The following is a 17,684-nucleotide window of genomic DNA, read 5'->3' on the forward strand; positions in this document are numbered from 1 at the left end:
AATAGGCTCGATTGTTTAATCCTGCTGAGCTGTTTGATGGTATCAGGCCACAAACTCACACAACCCTCAAATTTTTTTGAGTATGTTGTAATTCTACAACACAGTGGTGAGTGCGGCAGCAAAAGAGCAGTGCACCTTACACAATACAAAAGGACACTGCTCTTCTCACATGTTCACATATGGATAGATATGCTTATAGAAAAACAATGTCTTTGATGATCACTGTTATAACTAACTCTAAATGAGTTTTCTGTCACAATTTTAGGTTTGACCATAAATGAATAAATAATTTCTGGTTTCAGTATTTCAATCTTTATCTCTATTCATGTCTCATCAGTTGAAAATAATTAGGGATGCGCAGATATGAAAATTATAGATGAACTCGATCAAAAAAGTAAGTTTTGTCTGTTTTTTTGGATCAAAAACAGGAAGAGAAACATAAAAGGAGGGAGTCCACTAGTAGTAGCAGTAGTAGTTGTAGTAGTTTTGGTGTTTACTAGGGATGCACTGATCCCGATACCTGGGCTTAACACTGATCCTGATCCAATACCGGTGTTAAATAATAACCTGCATGCTCCACTGTGGGATAAGACTGGTAATGTTTTCAGTTAAAGACAAAAATGAGTACATTTAAAATTACTGAAGTTAATTTTTATTTCAACTATAAGTGTTTGGATGTTTAACAGCAGTTTGGTCAAAACAAACACTTCAGAATTTACAGAAATGACTGTTTGATTGTAAACTTTTAAACCTTGTAGACTAAATCATGGTTTAGCTGCCTTGGAGGCCATGAAAGATTATTCAAAGGCTATGGATGCTTACCAGAAGGCTCTGGAGCTGGACTCTTCCTCAAAGGAAGCCACAGAAGGCATCCAGCGCTGTATGATTATATACATATATATTATATGAATATAAACTGGCTGAATAAAGATTTATAATATACATTTTTATTCAATACACTAAGTTACCTGTTCATATCCAGGGATTGTTTCAAAAGAGAGATATGGTCTTTAACTTCCGAGGAGGTGAAATATTTAATAAAAACAGATTGTAAGAACAAACATAAAACAGCACTGTATTTCTGTTGCTGGGGTTAATATTTGGAACAAGTTGGACCCAGATCAAAAAGACTGTTTATCATTATTTCAATTCAAAAAGAAAACCAAGCAAAACATTTTAAATTCCTATGTTGAGAATGACCAATGACTGTTAAAAAAAAAAATGTTGAAAAGTCTTTGCATCCAGTATATTTTGTTTTGTGTCTTGTATTAAAGCATTGTGATGCATATCGGTTTAAGAAAGAATTGGTAGTTTCTGTTAAAGCTGTGCTGTATGGACTGGTAGCCATCTACATGTTTTAAAAACTGTGTAACTTGTGTTGGGGGCGGGTAAAATAAGCTTCAGCTTCAGCCTGATCCTTTTCAGACTAACATGTTATTTTGTTGCTGTTTCTCGCTCAGTTAACAAGTTTGTCTGAATAAACTTGAATATTATTTGGGTCTGAAGGGATCGTTAAAGATGCTCTGAAAATGGCCAACAGCCTATGAGTAAATATTGGTCCACTTTCACACATCGGTCAATACCTATATGTAAAAAAAATGACCGTCATCAGCCGATACTGATATTGATACCAAAATATCGTACATCTCTAAAAATAATTAACCGTGAAGTTAATATATCTTCAACTGATTTTTGGGTCGTCCAAATAGCTTCTTATTGCATCACTGTAGGCAGGAACAGGTTTCGCGTTTTTTGTTTTTTGGCGAGATCATGGCATTGTTCAGTGACAGCTGAGAGTGGGTAAAACTTTTGGGGTGTGAAGTATAATCTTTCGGGATGATAATTTAGGAGCATAATGGGATTTCCAGACACCGTAAAGGCAGAAATCTGTGGTACAGTCTTCACTTCTTGTCTGAGAAGATATGTTGAGAACCACAGTTGGATGGAAGTAGAACAATGGTTCCACCTGCTGGGCAGTCAAACTGTGTTGGGAGCAATTCAGCGTGACAGTTATGGGTACCAGACCTGGTGGTGGATTCCAGGGCACCTGAACATTTCAGATATGATTACAAGAGGTGCAGCTCCTGAGGATCTGCAAGAAGACTCTGAGTGGCAGGATGTCTAAAAATGCCAGTTGAAGAGTGGCCGAAGAAATCTGCAAGAGAAGTAGCAGCAAATTCAACGAAAGACTTTTCAAATGAAGCCAGGCCTTTTTTCAGCTCTTGCCTAGGCAAAAGCTGTTCCAAATTACACATAACTTGACATTTATAAAAGCAAATAGGCATGAGAAACATGCCTGGCAACTCTGTGTCGACTGCAGTGGGGTGGAACCAGAGTTGAAGGGGATGGACAGTTTACCTGATGTAACAGGTCAAACAGCTCTGACAGAAGTGAGATCAAATTATCTCAACATGGACCGATACCCTAAAGGCTTTACAGAGAAGGTAAGAAGTCAGACCTTTCCTCATCCTGTCATGATCACCTCTGTATGTTTACCCTGCTGTACTTGGGCGGCCTAAAACTTGCCACAACGTTCAGGTGTTGTTCTGCGGTTTACCTGAGTCGATTGAGCAGGGCCCTCGACAAAGGGCTCAGGGAAGTACAGGTTGATGTAATTTATAAAACTTTAATTACTGATGTAAAATTATGAATAGTGTTTTTCAAAAGTTTTAAACTTTAAAAGGTAAATCAACAGAGTGAACATTGAAACCTGTAGAAGTTATTCTTAAAGGACATAAAAAGTAGATGTTGTTGGAAATGAGGTGCTATCTGTCTCACCAAAATACCTTAAAATGTATCAATCTGACTCCTTACTCCTCTCACCTCTTTTTACACAGTTCATTGGAGGGGAAGGATCAGAAGGCATCCTGGTTCTCAGTTGGACACAAATTTATTGACAATACATCAAAAATATAGTTTTACAGAGATCTCTGGGTTCAAAGTATGCCGCCCTGACAACCACAACTTGTGCAGAAATCAGATCAAAAGTCACCTGTCTATTTTTGTTCACTCCTCTTTAAGTGACAGACTAACTTCACATTCTGATACATATTGTGCTGGTGCAGTAAAGGTTTATGTTTAACATTTATTTTTCTCTCAAGTTTAGTTTCATAGTTTTATAAAGTCAAGTTTTAGTTATTTGAGGCTATAGAATGCTGACTGAATGATAAGTGTGTTGGCTAATGAGGCTTGTGCAGTGCTGGGTGCACTGGATTGTTAAAGCAGATGAGGATTTCATGTTTAAGGAGGAATGAATGCCAGATTATTTCACATGCATGATGTGAAGACAGAGATCAATCTTCAGACTATGTGTTGAGTACAGCTGTGAATCACAATAACACTAAGTTTGATTTTCTTGCAGGATGCTTTCTGCATTCTGAACTCACTTATGAAGTCTTCTTCCCCAACGGAGAAGAAAGAAAAAGAACAAATTTTCCTGGTTAAGAAGAAGTTTATAGAGCGAGTCGGCCTCTCGGTAAGCCTTTCTGTATCATGTCTGATATAAAGTTGTCTATGTTTAGTTTGATGTGCATTTGTGTGTGTGTGTGTGTGTGTGTGTGTGTGTGTGTGTGTGTGTGTGTGTGTGTGTGTGTGTGTGTGTGTGTGTGTGTGTGTGTGTGTGTGTGTGTGTGTGTGTCAAAGGTAGAGGAGCTCGACCGCCTTAACATTATCCATGTGGCGGGAACAAAAGGCAAGGTGAGCTGGTTGATTCGATGGCTTGGGTTATCCTGTGTTTGGACCAGAAAATCATCATTATGTGTGTTCATTCACTGAACTGTAAAGACATGCTTCGTTGATGCTGGTGTTTCCATCCCAGGGCTCCACCTGTGCATTCACTGAACAGATTTTAAGAGGTTATGGCTTCCGGACGGGATTTCTGAGGTAACTGTTTCCAGAGGTAAAATGTGAAATCCTAATATCAGTGGTTAAATGATCATCATCTCAGTTTTCATCAGCTGTTTGTGCCAAACTAATTTCATGAATTAATTTTACAAATTTCTTGGCAGGTTTACACTTTCAGTCACATACTCAGTGTTTCTCAGATGGTATCTTAAAAACCTCTACTTCAGTGCCCTCTGATGTCTCTAAGAAGCCATTGATAGCTGTGCAGTACGGCAACTTGAGCTCAGACAGAATAATACATTACATATAAAAGTAATTCAACCAGCACTGTTTGAATGTCATCTCTCTTAATCCCCTACATGCACATGAGGAGAAAACACTGATCTTTCCCTCTGGGTTACAGCTCTCCACATCTGGTCAGCCCCAGGGAAAGGATTCGACTCAATGGACAGCCCATCAGTAACGAGCTCTTCAATAAACACCTTGTGGAGGTTTTTGAGCGGCTGGATGGAACAAAGGTTGGTAGGACACATGACAAAGTAGAGACGTTAAATCTAAAAGTAGAGGCTCTTCTTACCTTCAGACAGGATTTAGTTTCAAAGAACATGGTTCACTTGTTCACTCTAATCAGTGGTTCAAAAGTTTGACAGTTTTGTTATTAACTTATTTTTCCAAAAGCTGGGAAAAAGAACTGTGCACAACCATTACCCTGCTGATACAGCATGAATGTTCTTGTAGTGTTTCACTGAAAAGTTTCACAACGCATAAATAGACCCTGCATGGGATCTGCAGTAGGAGGGTTTATATACATGTTGATAAAAAGAAACTTTGATGAATAGTGGATCCTTAACGGCCTATATGGAATGAAATTTTAAAAAATGATTTACAAGCAATCTTTTTCTGTTTTTAGTAACACTTTACACCATTATTTCATGAGAAGCTGGGGTTGTAATTTACAGAGAAGAGAACATGCAGACCTTTTGTTTTTCTGCTTCAGGATGCTAATGATGGGAAAATGCCAACATTTGGTTGCTTTTTCACCCTCTTGGCCTTCTGGGTGTTCCTGGAGGAGAAGGTAAGCCATTATCAGCTGCAGGGAAATGCTAACTGCAGTGACAACCCACAAAATAAATGGATCATCCTTAGAGGAAATGTATGGTACACTGATGTGTAGCTTTGTTTTTTTCAGGTGGAAGTAGCCGTAGTTGAAGTTGGGCTTGGAGGACAGTACGACCAAACCAATGTTATAAGGTGACACCCTTAGTGCCTCCCTATCATGAACTGCTGATGGATGAAGTCATTTGAGTGTTTGCAGTACAGAGCTTTTCTTTTATTGCAAGGAGCTGCATTTTCACTCAAAATCTATGAATTAACGACAAAACTCAACCATGTGTGAACAGATACAGAAGAAAACTACAAACCCAGATTTATTGTATTTTATTTGATTTTATTATTTATTTATTTTTTATTTATTTTATTTTTTTTTTTTTTGGTGATGCAGAGTACAAGTGTCAGGTTTGGTGAGTGCACAAGCAAGATTTCATTGATGATGGTGCGTCATCGCCAGAATCTGCTTCACAGTGTGATAAACCATTTTTAAGAGAGGATCTGAGCTGAATCGGGGTTTAAGCGGTGGAGCTAGACACGCTCCTGGCTGAAGGCTGACAACCATAGATTGTATAAAACATGGACGTAGTCTCGCCGATGTCACCCGTTTGTTTCTGAAACAGAAAATGAAGCACATCAGCTATAGCGGCCATATTGGTAGTGGCAAGGGCTTCGCGTACAGCCCGTACAACCATAGGGCGCCTGTTGGTCACGTGACCCTCAGCTGTGCCTCTTATTGGGGGAGCTTGTGATCTTAATATCCTCTGGATGGCCGAGTTAGAGAAAAATTCACCCCCCGTACAGAGGGTGTAAATAGGTTAATTTCTGCTTTGAAAATGGCTTTCTTGGCTTGGTGTGTATGTGACTTCTGGTACTTCCGGAGCCAGCCTCGAGCAAACACTTGAGAAACTGCAAATTTTAGCACTTCTGCATTGTCTCATATTCTCAGTCCGGAGGTTGCCGCTTGCTGACAACATGCAGCCTGGTGTAAACATGTTTTTTTCTTGTCATTATGGCTGCTCGCCATCAGCAAGTTTGAGAGGGGTCTGCAGCTGGACTCTCTTGGGCAACTTTTAGGTGTAAGTTGGCTAACACTACCGAGGTACCTGCTTACAAAGATTGCAGGTTGAGGGACTGTGAAAAGTTTTGTTTCTGTTTGTCAGTAAAAAAAATAAAGAAGAAGAAGAAGAAGGATCCTACAGCTTGCATTTTAGCCCTCTCACTCTTGAATAAGTCAAGAAATTTCTGATCTACACTCTGGAGTGTTTCTTTTGTTTGGCAAGATGTCATGGTTTAAAGAGCAACCAGTTGGGGTAGCAGAATAAAGGGGCAGCCTTGCTAAGTTGAATGATTGGTAGATAAGGGCAAGGCGAAAGTAAAGATTGTTGCTCAGTAAGGCAGACCTGATACAGGTAACAGGTAGTCTCCAGCTTTACGTGTCTACAGAGCAGAAAACTGCTGCAGTTATGGGACTGCAATTCTGGGACCCTTCTTTTTTTTGGAACATTTAGATTAGAGTTAGGGTTAGATCCTAAAAACAAATCTGTTACACACTGAGAACAGTTATAGAATTAGCAAATTGGTTGACTGTCAAGAATTGAGGCTGCTCTGTGTCTAAAAGACAAATATGTGCAAAATAAAAAGTACATTGCTGCTACAACAAACAAACAAATGAAAGGATACTTACACAAAGCTTTGCATGCAGCTGTATGAGCATCTAAATAAAATTTGACTATTGTTGTTGTCTGGGTCAACAGGAAGCCATGGGTGTGTGGTATCGCATTGCTGGATATGGACCACACAGAGAGTCTTGGGAACACCATTGAAGAGATTGCCTGGCACAAAGGAGGAATCTTCAAGGTGTGTTGCATGGAAACAGTGATGATTTGTTGAACATTTTGAACCCTGGCATGAAATTAGAATTAATGCTCCCCAGTGACAGGGGAGCTAGTTGCTATTCTCAACGTCAAGAATTAACATTGTAGGTCGGCCATGATCTCTTGATACTCGGGTTTAGACTCAAAGAAAGTGACCTTGAGAATTAGTCTACACATTTTTCTTTAGCTCTTCTTTTGGTCATGGCTGCCGTGTTTTCACTCTAGCTGTTAATACAGTGTGTGTTTTCAGCCAGGGGTGCCTGCCTTCACAGTCAAACAGCAAGAGGGTGCAATGGCTATGCTTAGGGACCGGGCCAAAGAGACAGGGGTAAGTGACCTGTTTCCATTGTCTTTGGTGTGATGTCCCTTTGGTTTTGTTTTTGTTTTATTTTTGTTCCTTTTCTGAAGTATTTCTGATGTTGATTTTGATCTCTGACCTGCTCTTGTAGTGTCCTCTGAAGGTGTGTCCAGACCTGGAGGACTACCAGACAGACCACAGTCCTCTGCTTCTGAGCCTTGCTGGAAAGCATCAGCACTCCAACGCCTCCCTGGCCCTCCAGCTGAGTCATTCTTGGCTTCAGAGGAGATTTCAATCAGGTAGGAGTAGAGAGTTATCATCAGTTGTGGTGCACCAGTTCTGGGTAAGGTCATCTGGAGGCAGTGCTTGTTTGGAAAGCTCTGAGATCTTGGACCCTGGATTTGCTACTAGCAGCTTACCTAAGCTTTGTTTCTCAGATTGGCCTTGCACATGACACTGGACTGCGTTTGCGGCATCCTCTGGTTAAGACTGTGTTTTGGCTTTCTCATGAACCACTAATCTGGTTGAACAAGCTCCCAAGAGTCTTCATGTTTGCTTTATATATAATGGAGTACCCGTGGATGTTGAGAAGGCATATTGATTTTTTCTTGGTACTGTTTTTGGTGCCACCAGTAAGACCTGAAGTACAACTGCCATGCAGCATGCACAACCAACTATTACATTGACCTCAAAAATTACTTTGCTCACCTGTGGATCTTTTTATGTAATGCTAATTATAAGGGGACCTGCCAATTGAAGGTGTGCTCCATCCACCTGGAGGGAGTGGTTGTTTCAGAATTAGACCAGTTTGGGTTTGATTGCTTTGCCTAAAGAGACACTGCTTACTCCATTTCCAAGAAACCCATTACGGCTGTTTACACATGCTACGGCACCTATGCATCGTCACCAGTATTTCTGTTACCTAAGGGTGTCAACATTGTTGAGAATCGTAGTATGAACCATCATTTTTGTAGAATGAACCAGCATTTTGCTGACCGCAACGTTCTTGGGAACTACTTATCTGAAGACTACTCTCAATTGATGTGTCCCTTATTACCCTGCTTTCAATAAAGCTTTTGAGGCATTACCAAGAAAGTTTCATACGATCAACTTCACTCAGCAATGCACTCCCAGGTTTCCCACCAATACACCCCAAGTGTGTTGCATATGGAAGATCTCTTATTTTTATTTGTAAGGGAAACAGACTGGCAAAGAATCTGTGTTTTTAAATTAAGATCAGACTACAACTGCAAGAAGATCGTTGATGTTTACTAGTAGCTGAAAGAGGTTAAAAACAATCATGTACAACCACCATTAACCAAATGCTGAACACTACAAGCATTGGGTCATTAAACAGCATAGATGACTACCTTGTAGTGGTACCAGTGATGTTTTTCCAACGTCTGAAAGGGATTACAGCCTATCTGAAGTTTACAACAAGCTGCCTCCTCTCAACAGATGAAAGCTGTCCCACCACCATTGCTGAGAACGCAGGTGTACCTCGGGCAGCTAGCTTCAAGCCCAGTCCCTTTATGGTGAAAGGTGAGAAACAACATGCATTTAAACTACTCTACTTATTCTTTTTTTCCAGTTTACATGTAACATCATCCAGTCTGACTTGTTTGGGTTTGTTCTCAGGGCTGGCAGAAACTGTGTGGCCTGGGAGAACTCAAATAATAAAACGTGGAAACGTCACATACTTCTTGGATGGAGCTCACACCAGACGCAGTATACAGGCCTGTGCAGAGTGGTTTAAAGAGACCTCAGCTGAGCATGAAAGGAATGCAAGGTGTCAGTCCATCATGTCATAAACACATATCTGCATTAATGTAGGGTGATCTGATTCTCATCTGCCAAAAGAAAACAAAGAAGTAGTGCGAATAGTCACCTCATGAGCAAACATACTCTTTGAGGGAGTTTCCCTTCAAACAAAGCCCAGTGATCTCCATGTTGGCTAACTTGTTTCAAATGTTAGCCAAAAAAAGTGCTAATTATTTTTTTTTTCAAGAAGGTGTCACTTACTACTGAAGTTTACTAGATAATATTGTTTTTATGATGTTAAATCAGCCATGCTATCAGAGCTGCTCTTTGCAACCAAACAACACATTAGAAGTGCTTTGGTGTTTTACCAGTGCTCAGTTCAAACCTAGACTTTTTCTTTTAGTGGACCAGTGGCCAGAGTTTTGCTCTTCAATGTTTCCGGGAAGAGAGATTCAACAGCTTTGCTTAAATTATTGGTGGTAAGTAAAGCAACTCACTCAGATGAGAAAGCCAATATCTTAAAAGTCTGCTTCGGCAGTCCTGTCCCCTTTTTATCACTTTTAAAGTATTCATACACCAATGGTTGTACATTTAAGCCTTTTTTAAAATCTCTTTTCTTTTTAGCCGTATCAGTTTGACTTTGCTGTGTTCTGCCCAAACATCCCTGATTCCAGCAAGATTTGTCCAACAGGTGGGATCTTTGCCTGTATTTCACTAAAATCAATCTTATGTAGCCTCCGCAGAAGCAAATGATAATCCACAGATTGTAATGTTTTAAAGATTATGTCCCCTACAGGAAGCTAGATAGCTGCAATCAAATCAGTGACGGACTGTCAGCACTTTGCTAATGTTCAAGGTTATTAGTTCAGAAAAGGAAAACTCTAATTATCATTAAGTCAACTTCAATTCATCCATCCATTTTTATCTGAGATCGGGATGGGAGGCAGTCTAAGCAAGTTGACCAAGAAATCTCCCTGTCTACCAATGATTTCTTGCTCCTCTTGGGAAATTCCAAGATGTTCCCAGGCTAGATGGGAAATGTAATTCCTCTATCAAGCTCTAGGTCTTCCCCTGGGTCTCCTCCCAGTTGGACGAGCTCCAAAGCACCTCAACTGACTCCATTCAGTGGAAGTTTCCAGCTTTCTAAGCTCTCCAAACTTCAGACTATGAAACAATTCATGTGAGTTCTTAAATCAATGCAACACAAACCTTATCTGTCATTACTTCCTTCTCATACTTCCCAGATCTTGTGAACAAATTTGTCCAAGAAGAGGAAATGATGAATCGCTGCTTGTTAAATGAAAGCAGCTGGAGACTACTCAACAACCAAGAGAACAAGAATGATACTCACCCGCTCATGGAGGACAGTCTGTCCCTGGTCCCTAAGAGAAAAGGAGGCTCTTTGGTCTTCCCATGCATCCATGGGGCCCTCCAGTGGATCAGCCAGGGCCACGATCCACTGCTAACAGATTCAACATTACCAGTCAAACCCAGCATCCAAGACAAGGCTGTTGAACTCAGTGATGCAGCAGAGCTCCACGTCCTTGTCACTGGAAGCCTCTATCTGGTGGGAGGAGTGCTTAAAAACTTAGAACCAGAGTCCTACGAGTAAATACATGATGTGAAGCTGAGTTTACGAGTTACACTGCAGTTTTAAATGAAGGGGGATGCTTACACTAGATTTTGGGACTGTATTTTAAGTCATGAAAAGGGTTGGTATATGCATCAGTAATGGCCACAGACATCCTATCTCTACCTCCAATTGTTCAAAAGTGAAGCCAGAAAGCCACCACACCTTTCACAAAGCTAAGCACACATTAGCTTCCAAATAAACCATCAAAGCTCCATTAGTGGGTCTGGCTCACAGCAGACCAGAGTCTTGTGTGGGTTTGAAGCAGGTATTCACAGTTGTGAAATGTTCAACCACAAACACCACAACTTCAGACAAATGAAAACTTGGACATGAATCAGCAAGATAAGAACTATGGGTGTGAAAGTACACAAATTTGTAATAAATGGTTTTGGTTCACATGTGCACCATACCAAAAGTATCAAACTTAAAAGGTCCGCGGCAGAACTAAAGGTGAAACAAATCTGAGGGGTTGCAACTACACCAAAAACAAGTTAGAAGTTTAGCAGTTACTTATTGATAAAAGGACTTTTTAGTAAAATATTCATCTGTTATGTGTACATTAGACCTCTGAAATCTACTCACTAAACAGAAAACCTTGCACTTGTAACCATGCATTTTTTAATTCAGATTGAATATCTTCTAATCTTATCTTTTAGCATAATTTGTTTGAATTAAAAGAAGAAAATGAGCTGGTCTTCAAGCCTTTACTGGTGATGCTCCACTTTGGCAAGTGTGTAAAATCTCTATTAATTTCTAATAGATGAAAACACATTTTATTTGTTGACCCCCCCCCCCTTACTCTACCAATATAATCTCAACTGAAAATGTAAAATGTTGTTCCAAAACTGAAATGTTTGTGTACTTTTTACACACCCCTCATAAGAATACATACAGAAACCATGTTTGATGAAAGTACATTTGTCGTGTGATTTACTTTTATATTTTTATCCATATCCCATTTGATAACATGGAGGAGACAGACTGAACTACAGCCAGTCAGTGGGGGGAGCACTAAATGTTTTGGCTTTACTTTACAGTGTTTGTGGGTTATTATTGTCTTGTTGAACCTGATTGTTATTATTTCAGTTTACACTGACACTATTAGTTATTTTGAGCTTTCCTTTTATTAGCAATGTATCATGCACTGTTTCAATAATTTTTATATTTTTTTGCAGTTTTTTAAAATTTCCTTTAACATTTTTTCTTGAACACTACTATTGAATATCATCTAAAATAAAAATAATAATTTTTTATGATCTATTTAACATTTCTCTTTCTCTGTCTCACCGTAGGATACTAATATCAATGTCCTAGATGTATGAGTGGCTGATATACAGCACATGGACAGAGTTGAGACCTTTTGAAGAGGGGTGATCAAATAGCCAGAACTTTTCCATCAGTGAATATTCTAGTGGACTCCAGGAAGACATGTATTCAACTGTTTGGAAACTAAACAGCACAAGTTATTGATTTTGCTTTACTACAGGCAAAACTAATAACTGGGAGAAAACAGATGCACTAACAACCAGAGCCTGAATAAAAAACATGGCACAGTCTATGTCAACAGAGAGAATGACAAATACCCTGAAAACAATTAGGTGGTTTGTAGAGCAATCTGGAAATCATTAAACTTAAACTAGACTTTTCTATCTTAAATGTACCGGTATGTACGTAAATATGTGACTCTACACACTTTTGAAAAAAGATAAGGCTGCAGCAGAGCAGGCTTACGGTGTAAAGTTTGACCTTCCAGTACGACAGGTGGCGGTATTACCCTGGAACGAGATTTTTCAGGGGGAAGGGTGTGACGTAGGACGTACGACGTAAGAGTAGTGGTGAGGACTTGGCGCTGAGTTTAAAGAGTTTGGTGGAGCTCTGCAGGGAAAAGACATTTTCTATGAAATTCCTTTTAACAGCCTAATTTTTATCTGAACCGAGGATGTCCGGAGAAAGGTATGTCTGCCCTGGGTTTAATCTGCTGACTTTTCAGAGTAGTTTTTGGAGCGATACCGGGATTGTCTAAACGTGTCATGTTATGAAAAAGGAGCCAAGACCTACTCTGGAAGTCAATGTTGATATGTTGAACATTTAGAAATACCGCTTTAACGGCCCTATATTTGAGCCTTGTCAATTAGATTATGTTGAGTCGTTTATTTTGAAAGGCTTTTTGTAAGACTCCATATTAAAGAGATTTAATCTAAGGTGAATGATGATCGATACCGCGCTTTTGGCCCACCTAGGCCTCTTTCTCCTCTGCCCATGCTTTATGGTTTAAGAGTTTAAATGATCTCCTTAATCAAAATCAGATTATTTAAGATATCCCAACATTCAAATATCGCTTTGAATTGAAGTGATTTAATGTTTTCGTTTTGTTTTGGAGTGAGAATTTGCGCGGTATTATCGCTGCATAAATATGGCGGGCATGGAGAGCCTCATCTCTGCAGGAGTCTTACTCGCTAACAACATGTTTCTGTGAAAGACCAAGCTGGAGAGAGAAAAAAGATGAAACAATGTGATTTTTCTCCCTGTACACAGTATGCCCCTACAGGACCTGCCCTGCTTAAGCCTACAGACCTCCATGTTGTCTCAGTCCAGAAGGACAAACAAGCGCAAGTCCAGAAGCTGCCTCAGTGAGGGGCTGGATACGGAATGCACCCCCACAGACCTCATTCAGCAGTGGTCACCGAGCCACAAGCACCAGAGACTGATGTGCAAAGGGAAAGAGAATGACGAGAACCAGTTTGTGCTAGCAAGGAGGTCAAGAAGGAAAAAAGAACCATTGTCAGGTAAGAAAAGTTAAACTGGCCCAATCCCAGTCTCCATCCCCACCAGAAATGTTAGAAACACTCTAAATACTTCAAATTACATAAAGCATTGGTATTAAGACAAAGAAAGTCAGCCAGCATCTCACAGATTGTGTAAACATTACAACCACAGTGCACCTTGTATGTCCTGCCAGCTCAGTGTAAAGAAATGCCTCAAATATCAGAAACATCATATCATAAACATTAATTTATTGTGAATTTTTATCTGAATTGTATTTTCATGGGAAAGAAATGTGGACGTGCAAAAAGTGTGAAATTTAGGGTTATCGTTGCCTTACACTTGGCTTTACCATTGGACGTAACTTACACACTTCCTAGGAACATGACTCAAAGTTAGTGAGCATGGAGACTGAGATTGGACATCTGTCCCCCTGTGAGATGCTGCAGTGTGTTGTTTGAAGAAACTATTTCAACTGTTTTAACACCTTAATGTCCATCATCAGGTATTTCATGGGATCATCTACCCGAGGAGCTCTTGCTCAGGATCTTTCTCTACCTCCCTCTGCCTGATCTCCTCAGATTGTCCAGTGTTTGCAAGCGCTGGCATCGCTTAGCGTGAGTTTCTAATCAGCAGATTGTTCCAGTGATTGTGGCAGTACCAAATGTTTGGTTTGATGTGTTGTGTTCTTAATTCTGTGTCAATGACGCACAAAGTTTTGCCCTGTCTTACGTTTTTGATGCTGTACAGAGTTAAAATTTTTACTGTTTTTTTTTTTTTTTTTAATTTACACAAGTCTGGAAATTTACCTATATATTTCCTTGAAGGATATGTACAATATGACAGGACAAAAAAGAAGTTTTGTATGGGTTTAAGACTTGAGACATTTCATTTTTAATTCGTCAATGCCTCTCTCTCTCTGTCTGACCCAGGTTTGATGAGTCTCTGTGGCACAGTGTGGATCTCGAGGGTCTGACCCACATGGATTCAGCTTTGCAGCAGGTGCTGAAAACTGGAGTCCGCAGGCTGCGTTGCCCTCGTTCCTTCGTGGAGGAGACACATTTCTCAGGGACAAGGTGAGTCTGTAATCTCCTAGGTTGAATACTGGTAACTTTTTTTCCTATCTTCCCGCCTTATCCAATCTTTAAAATGCTTTCTTAAAAATGGCTATACAACAAACAAATCAAATAAGAAGTACAGCTTGGTTGTAACGTCTCCTCTGTCTCCAGCCCTCTCCAGATAGTTCAGCTGGATTTTTCAAGCTCAATCATTCCCACCTCAGCTCTGATGAGCATCATCTGCCGCTGCACACAGCTCGGGTACCTGAGCCTGGAGGGTCTGCAGCTCTCAGACGCCATCATCACGTAAGAGGAACAATGCCATGACCAAAGTAGCTCACATCTGCTGCTTTGTATCTTTGTTTCTGTACTTTCACAGTACTTGAGTGTCAAATCCAATATTGCCTACGTTGCTCTTAATCTCCGGAATTGTTTAAACCTGAATAGATTAAGTGATGTACTTTCACACCTGGACCCCTGTACTTCAACATATTTTAGGATCAAATTGACTGAGAAAGCACAGGAAGTTTTGGAATTGTAAGATTGACTAAAGGTTTGCAACATCAAGTCCTTAAAACAAATGTGCTCTGTTAAAACCTGATTGTTTCTGTCCCATCTTGTTTAGCTCTCTGTCCAAAAACACAAACCTGCTGCAGCTGAACCTAAGCGGCTGCTCCGGCTTCTCCGCTCCTCACCTGGCTGACATGTTGAAATCTTGTAGCAGGTCAGAAATCTGTTTGTGTTGAGGAAAAAAAGCTGTTTTTCTCTGATTCATTGTTCACATCTGTGATTCATTAATGCTCTCTTTTTGTTTTTGTTTCTTGTGCAGAATAGAGCAGCTAAACATCTCGTGGTGCAACTTCAGTAATAATCATGTGAAGAATGTCGTGGAAAATGTGAGCTCTGCGGTGACAAAGCTCAACATCAGCGGCTACAGAGAGAGCCTCACTCTGGATGGTGAGTGACAGCTGGTTTAAGTATTTTCTAATGTGATAGTGAGTTATACAGTGGTTTATAATGATAAAATGTTGCAGCAGTAAGCCGAAAACTTTTACTCTAAAGAGCATTTATTGAATCAGTCCCATGAACTGAAAGATTTTGAGTAATTTTTTAATTTTTGTATGTGAAATGTTTTTACAGGAAGTTTGACTAAAAAAAAATATAAACAAATTAATAACAGTCATCAACAGCTGTTTTCTCAAGCTCAAACTTTTAACAATGTATAGCTTTAAGGTTGAAAATAAAGATAGAAACATTCAAACAGTATGTTTTTCAGTTTGAATCTGAGTAGCATTGACTAATGAGGTGCCAGCAGGCTTTGGTGTGGAGAGCAAAAGCAGGAGGAGCACAGTCCAGTTTAATGAAATCCTGGACTGTTTATTTCACTCAGTAAACAGATGTGTATGCAAGAGTAGACAATCTTTTCAAGATCAAAAGTGCACTGTGACACAAATCCACTTAATGCTGTCACTAAAGACAATCAGCATTCAGATTTCCTGACTTCCTGGAAGTCAGGAAATCTGAAGGCCAAACATCTGAAAAGTTGTTTTCTGACAAAACCTGACCTTGAACTTATCTGCATTCTATTGTTATTTTGAAAATCTTATCAATCCTGTCAAGTACTAACAAAACAAAAATCAGTTCTTTTCAGCTTCATACTGCTGTGTAAAATTAGAGTGAAGCCTTTGTGGGAAAGGCAGCATATCTTCAATATGCTATGAAAAATGCCTGAAACACTTAACTGTCAAAATATGTATAGATATATTTTTAACAACTGATCTTAAAATGATCACTGAAAGTGGCTCTTGACTTGAGATGACTGACTGAACACCGTGTGTGTTTACAGATCTGAAGGTGCTGGTGACAAGATGCCCCCTAATTCAGACCTTAGATTTAAGGTATGTATTTCCTTTGTGAATTTCAGGGTGTTGGTCGTATTAAGATGTTGGGGTGTAAGTGATGAGAACATAATCTCCTCTGAATCTTCCCCTGCTCTGTGGTCCATGTGGCTCTACATGTGGGGCCATGATATTCCAATTGAACATCAAGCTGTAATGAAGACTTTAATCGGGAAAATGTTATCTGAGGAAATGAATCAGCCTAGAGCAGATGCTTTGTCAGATGTATTTATTGGTGGGTCTACTGCCCCCTGGTGGCCCAAAAAAAGTTCATCATTCTGTGTTGTTACAGTGACAGCACTCTGCTGATGGCTGACAGTCTCCAAGTCCTCAAACAGCTGCAGGATCTGCAGCATCTGTCTCTGAGCCGCTGCTACCACATCCACCTTGCTGCTCTCACGTAAGTCCCCCTGGGGAAGGGTCTTCTTTTCTTAAGTCTCAGATTTTAAGATGACCCCAAGACTGAGATAACGTATTTAATGATCATTTTTTTAATTGATGTCTCCCTGACCTCCCTGTTGTGTTTCCCTGCCTCTGTGAAGCACTTTGTGGTTTGGTTATATAAAAACTCAACTGTTCTTGCAGGGATCTGGGGCAGATGTTTCCTTCACTGTCTTTTCTGGAGGTTTTTGGTCTCATTCACGACACTCAGCTCACCTCTCTGAAGAAGGAGCTGCCTCGAATCAGCATTAACTCCCGCCCATTTTCCACCATCGCCCGGCCCACGCCCGCCTGCAGACCTGCCAGCGACCGCACCATGTGGAACAGGAAGTGTTGTCTGAGGGTCAAACTATAGACCTTGGAGTAACGATTGTGTTTGCTGCTGCTACAGACAATGCTTTTGTTGGCAGGAACTAAGAGTTCTGGAAACACCAGCTTTTAGGGAAGTGTTAAATTTAAGATTGTCAAATTTGGGTGCTGAATCCAACTTTTCTTGAATGTTTTAATACAATTTTTTAGTGAAATTTTGAATCCCTTTTGGGTTTAAATAATGTCTTAATTTAAAATGTTTGTAATGAAATTGTGGTTTTAAAGGCTTAAATAAATGTTGACGTTCATCAGATGTCTGTTGATATTCGAAGCAGCTGATGTTTTCAACATTTTGATTTAACCTGGAGATCTCAGCTGGAATAATGAGAGAATACCTGATTTTAATCAGTGAGTAAGTGTTAATATAAACTAATGGAGCCATTTCAACTAGCTGTGAATTTCTCTGCTTAAACCACTGTTACAGAAAACATGTTATCCACATTTTACCAGACCAGGGGTTTGTTAATGTTCATAGGTTTTGTGATGACCATATGTCAGTGTTTGATGTACTGTATGTTACCATTACTGTACGTTACCAGTACTCTTACCATTTCTATTTTCATACAGGCTACAGTTTCCTCTCTCCATGTGTCCGTTCATGTTTTTCAGTAAAAAAATGGATCTTTAAAAAAAATA

The 17,684-nt window shown here is 39.9% G+C and overlaps 2 protein-coding genes across 2 annotated transcripts; both read left to right on the plus strand.

The window, feature by feature from the left end:
- Nucleotides 1-2,411: 2,411 nt before the first annotated feature.
- LOC141805776 (folylpolyglutamate synthase, mitochondrial-like) lies at nucleotides 2,412-10,498 on the plus strand. The gene is made up of 15 exons (XM_074690965.1): nucleotides 2,412-2,444; nucleotides 3,362-3,475; nucleotides 3,643-3,696; nucleotides 3,818-3,882; nucleotides 4,247-4,361; nucleotides 4,841-4,918; nucleotides 5,033-5,094; nucleotides 6,708-6,810; nucleotides 7,078-7,155; nucleotides 7,277-7,424; nucleotides 8,584-8,667; nucleotides 8,764-8,914; nucleotides 9,290-9,365; nucleotides 9,511-9,577; nucleotides 10,131-10,498. Exons 1-15 carry the CDS (start codon nucleotides 2,412-2,414, stop codon nucleotides 10,496-10,498), a joined length of 1,596 nt encoding a protein of 531 aa, XP_074547066.1.
- A 1,806-nt stretch (nucleotides 10,499-12,304) lies between these two features.
- skp2 (S-phase kinase-associated protein 2, E3 ubiquitin protein ligase) lies at nucleotides 12,305-17,661 on the plus strand. Its single transcript, XM_074690583.1, has 10 exons — nucleotides 12,305-12,472; nucleotides 13,055-13,305; nucleotides 13,788-13,899; nucleotides 14,215-14,358; nucleotides 14,512-14,646; nucleotides 14,966-15,064; nucleotides 15,170-15,297; nucleotides 16,187-16,238; nucleotides 16,531-16,638; nucleotides 16,824-17,661. The coding sequence occupies exons 1-10, from the start codon at nucleotides 12,459-12,461 to the stop codon at nucleotides 17,032-17,034; spliced, it is 1,254 nt and encodes a 417-aa protein (XP_074546684.1). The 5' UTR covers nucleotides 12,305-12,458; the 3' UTR covers nucleotides 17,035-17,661.
- Nucleotides 17,662-17,684: the final 23 nt, after the last annotated feature.

Source organism: Halichoeres trimaculatus, unplaced genomic scaffold, assembly GCF_033239565.1.
Source record: "Halichoeres trimaculatus isolate MK-OKI-2021-1 unplaced genomic scaffold, fHalTri1.1 fHalTri1_scaffold_16, whole genome shotgun sequence".
NCBI classification, from domain to species: Eukaryota; Metazoa; Chordata; class Actinopteri; order Labriformes; family Labridae; genus Halichoeres; species Halichoeres trimaculatus.